At 51.5% G+C, this 4880-nt stretch overlaps 1 protein-coding gene across 1 annotated transcript in view; it reads right to left on the minus strand.

The window, feature by feature from the left end:
- Nucleotides 1-1092: 1092 nt before the first annotated feature.
- The window catches only part of SCARB1 (scavenger receptor class B, member 1), a gene marked incomplete at its 5' end in the record, with an annotated part of 15784 nt that continues 11996 nt past the window's right edge, over nucleotides 1093-4880 (minus strand). Inside the window, 3 exons of the mRNA XM_010135269.1 lie at nucleotides 1093-1218; nucleotides 3589-3735; nucleotides 4200-4251. Coding sequence (XP_010133571.1) covers nucleotides 1093-1218; nucleotides 3589-3735; nucleotides 4200-4251 — 325 coding nt within the window. The remainder of the gene's footprint in view (nucleotides 1219-3588; nucleotides 3736-4199; nucleotides 4252-4880) is intronic.

Raw genomic sequence — 4880 nt, forward strand, 5'->3', positions numbered from 1 at the left:
CTCGGTGGAGACCAAGCTGAATGTGAGCGAGGAGTGTGCCCGTGTAGCAGAGGCGCTAACTGGGCTGCGTTAGGAGTGTTGCCAGCAGGCTGGGGGAGGTGATCTTTCCCCTCTGCTCATCCCTGGTGAGGTCATACGTGGAGCACTGTGTCCAATTCCGGGCTTCCCAGCACAAGAGAGATGGAGCTACTGGAAAGAGTCCAGCAAAGGACCACTAAAATGGTTAAGGGACTGGAGCATCTCTTACATGACCAAAGGCCAAGAAAGCTGCGACTGTTTAGCCTGGAGCAGGGAAAGCTCAGGGGGATCTTATCAATGTACAAAAGTGTGTGAAGGGAGAGTGTAAATCCAGAGCCAAGCTCTTCTCACTGGTGTCCAGGGGACAAGAGCCACAAGGGTTCCTCTGGGGACACAGAGGGTTCTATCTGAAGACTAGGAAACACTTTAACTGTGAGAACTGGAACAGGTTGCCCAGAGAGGTTGGGGAATCTCCATCCTTGGAGATACTAAGAGACATCTGGGCATGGTCCTGGGCAACCGGCTCTAGATGACCCTGCTTGAGCAGAGGGGATGGACTAGATGACCTCCAGAGATCCCTTCCAACCTCAACGATTCAGGGATTTTGTGATCCTGTAATACAAACCCAGATATTTTACACATCAGATATTCCCTCGAGGCTCCTTGCACGTGGGAGAGGAGTGACACCCACCAGCTGACTTCTGTTACCCTCGTGAGTTTTTACCCATTCAAAAACTTACCTCTGGTTCTCAAACACTCGGGAGCGGGGGAAATAGGCAAGAAAATTCCTCACACCAATCCTACTTTTCACCCTGACCCCTGCTGATACTATTAGGGCTCCAGGTACACCAGGAGAAGCAGTAAGAGCACGTGCGTGCAGCCTGGCTGAGTGTGAGTATCGAGACATACAAACTGCCACGGATAAAGCCAGGAGACAACATCGTTATATCGGAGCTCGCCAGGAGGGCACGTCTGGTGGACGTGGACAGTAGACATCTCCGTTTGATTGGTTTTAAGCAAAGTTTAATCAAATCAGGATGAGAGAAAAGTGTGTTACCTTGACTGGGTACCCACCTACAGTCTGGCTTCCCGCAACACCGTCCCCGTAACCGGAGGCAGCTTTTTGGCAGAGGTGGCCTGCTTAGCCTTATTACTGTCTGAGTTCTTTTTATTGCTACTCCAAAATAAAGAGCATTTTTCCTAGAAGACAATCAGGCTAGTTTATGGTGCGCTTGGACACGAATTCCACGAGGCTTCCAATTTTCGGAGGAGATTTTCAATCAAGTGTAACTACAGTCTACTTATTAATGAAGATTTCAAAATTTAGGTTAAACTAAGTCCTATGGAAGATTTCGGTCAGTGTCAAGCCAGTTTTAAAATGGTCTGTTTGCCTTTGAAATGCGTCACCGCACAGGCTTCAGGCCACGTTGGCAGCAGAGAGCCTCAGTGCAGCACCTGGGCACGTTTTACACCCGTACAGATTTACACGCTTGGTTTTTTAGCCCTGCAGGTCCAACAGATGCATTTCAAACTGGCTCCACTACAAACTAGACTCAGATTTCAGCGTTTCACAGTACCTCATCTGGACTGGGTTCAGAGCACACCGCTCCCTCCAGAAGCCAGAGGCACACAAGACGCTCCGGGAAGGAGCTGGGTTCAGGGAGACCTGCACGCTGGCAGACACGGGGAGGTGCAGACTGAGTGTCCCCACTCAGTGTCTCCTCTGACATCACCTGTGACTTCAAGAGGGAGGGCTGTGCGTGATTCAGTAATCATCGCTAGATCAGCAACGCTTCAATCACACGAGGAACACGCCTTGGCTGCACATTGCTGGCTTCCAGGTCATGAGCTCTCACCTAATCATTAGGCAGAGGCTTTCATGTGTTGTTCCACAGCTTCTTTAGAGATTTATACGGTCATGGAGGCTTTTTAATTGCTTCCCAGGTAGTCAGGCACTTCCTGCAGTTGATTTTTAGTTCTAGCACTTCATGACGCTTTTGTCTGAGCTGTCGAATACAGCCGGCATACGCCTGGGTTTGGGATATTTCACAAGCAGATATTCAGTTGACTTGAGGGAATTTAAAATCCAGCTTTTCTTCCTGACCCTTTCTAGCATGGTTAAGGCTCTTTGATACCAGGAATTAACATCTGCACAAAGCAGAGTGAGGAAGTGCCAGCCCAGGGCTGCGTAAGGTCTTAGAAATAGCTGCCCAGCGATGGTGTCAGATACGCTGCTGTGCAGCGGGGAAGCCCCTTTGCCAGCCACCTCTTGCATTTGCTGAGGCAGAGGCTCAGCACACAAGGCCTGATCATCGCGGGAGTGCAGAAGGGTTTAACGCTGAGCCCTCGGCCCCAGCATCGCTCCCACCCTGCAGGGACGCGTGTCGAGAACGAAGGGGATTTGGGATCATGTGTTTAAGTCCATTAAGCAGTTGTAGGCTTGGTTAAAATCCAATTACGTGATACTCTGTGAACCCTGGTGCTATTTAAAGGGGGGTTGCACGAGCGCTCACAGGAGGTTGAGCAAAAGCAGCCCCTCACACGTGCCTGCTCTCCCCTCAGCCCGCGCTGTCTCATCCAGCGTTGCTGTTTCATCCCCACGAGTAGCCTCTTCACTTCTGTACCTTCAGAGCCAGCTCCAGCTGTTTGACTGCCACACAGAACTAACTAAGCTTGCTTTGATACATCTGAGTGTAGTGCAAAACTAAGCTTGCTTTGATACCGGTTGGGTAGGGAGCTAGATCTCTGCTTCAGGAGTTTGAGAGACCTTAGTGTCATCAGATGAGTGTTTTGGAGCCGGAGCCACAGATCTCCATCAAGTGTTTCAGCTGTTGTATAGTCTGTCCTCACAGCTCGGACCAGACTCGTGCGTCAGCCAGGCACCCTCACTGCCTGCCCCATCGTGGGCTAACTTCTACCCAGCTGCCAGCTCCCTGCAGGCTTCAAAGGTCTTCGCTTCTCAGAATGCCCAGGTCCACAAAAGCCCTGGGGGTTTAACTTCCAGAGCTCTTTGGAGTAGTTTGTAGAGAAACCAAGTGAGTTTCAGGGAAAGACAGAGTCCAGTCTGGGTTGAGAGGTGGCCACGGTGTCTGCACCCTTTCTGCAAGAGCATAGCAACTGCACTTAATTTGTGAACAAGCTGCGCTCAAGAAGCTCCATCCCCTCAAGAAGGTTCTGTTCAGAGTAGAAAACTGTCAGGACCCTGCAGAGATGCAGATTTGTGCACTGGCACAGACCTGATGCTTTCTACAGGGGCTGGGTTGATGAGCTAGGCCTGCCCTTTCATTAGGTGGATGAGCTGAGAAATAGCTCCTCTGACAGGAACCACTTCCCTCACTGCTGTGCACTGAAAAGGCCAGAAACGCTGTTACGTCCTCTGTCTGCAGCCCAGCTTCTAGACCGCCAAGGAAGTCCTGCGGCTGCGTGCTGGCACCTCGTGCCACTGGGACATTGTCCATGGCATCAGCCAACGTTTCCTCAGGAGTGTTAGATTGTCAGCCCAATCTACATCATCTGATTAAGTCTGATTTGACTCACAGCATTTCCCATCAGACAACTGCAAGATCTTACCTGACTCGTTGCAATGAGTACAGCTGCTGAGATAAGGAGCAAGGCACCCAGCCCAAGGAAGATATACTGCAGGTAGTCCAGCACGGACGGGATCAGCACCAGGTTGGTGTAAAACTGCTTTAGGACTGAGCCTTCGATGGATCCGCTCTGCTCAGAAAAGCAAAATCATCAGTGGCATTTCCCTCCCACCCAGGGCTGAGACAGACCGGCTGCGCGACTCCTCTCCCACCACCTCCCCGCACAGACCAGGGATTTCTGCAGGATCCGGTCAGGCTAGAAGCTTTTACTGGAGTCAGCTGGGCATGCACACAGCTGGAGCCTGCACTCCCTGGCCCACATTAGCAGGGGATGCCGGCAGCTCTGCTCCGGGCTATTTAACCCCACATCTAGGACAGAGCCAGAGGTTTACCCAGGATAGTGCAGGGTCTGTTCAGCTCAGAGGGATTAGCAGCAGAGCCAAGTATTGCAAAGCCTTCTGTTGGTGCTTAATTAGCCTGTCTGGCTTAAAGCTTTATCCAAAGCGGAGCTTCCTCAGCAGTGGGTGATGGCAAAGCAGTTCCACCCTCCCGCAGGAGAGGCTCTGCACAATCAGGTCGATGAAAGCAGCTCACCTCTGCAAACCACAGCAGCGGCAGGACCACTGGATTAATGTTCCCTGTTTGACTGGGAGGGAAGAAAAAAAAAAGAAAATAAATTCACACTTAGATTTCCGGTAGATGAGGCCACAGTTAGTGCCTTCCTAAAGGGACTGCCAGACCGATAGTGGCCAGGAACCCAGTGTAAGGAGGTAGCGACTCCTGCTGCTTCAGTGAGCTGCTTCCCCCTTGAGGGAGCAGGTCCAACTTCGGCCTTTCACGCCAGCACAGAGCTTACACTTCCATTTGTGCTTAACTGCCTGACAGCAGTAAGTGCCATCCCAAATCTGGGCTCCAGACACATGAACTGGGTGAATGGGAATGCAGCTCCAAGACAGTCATGGTATAGTCACCCGCATGGTGTACCAGAGGGTGATGCAGCCACGTTCCCGGCATCGGGGCTGCCTGCTGGTGTCTGCACTACAGCCAGGCAAAGCACCAAACACACACTCCCACCCTTGTGGGTATCTAACATCCAGGACCAGTCAACTTTGTGCAGAGCCCTTCTGTTTGCTTTTCATAGAGCTGGAAGTATCTTTTTGGACACAGCTTCAACTATCAACTGTGTAAGCAGAGAGTGTTTTGCTTCTCCGTTGGATATAACACCTTCTGAGCAGCAGCACAGGGCAGGTGAACCGCTCCTGCGCCTCGGCAGGA

Source organism: Buceros rhinoceros, unplaced genomic scaffold (genome assembly GCF_000710305.1).
Source record: "Buceros rhinoceros silvestris isolate BGI_N320 unplaced genomic scaffold, ASM71030v1 scaffold39584, whole genome shotgun sequence".
Lineage (NCBI taxonomy): Eukaryota > Metazoa > Chordata > Aves > Bucerotiformes > Bucerotidae > Buceros > Buceros rhinoceros.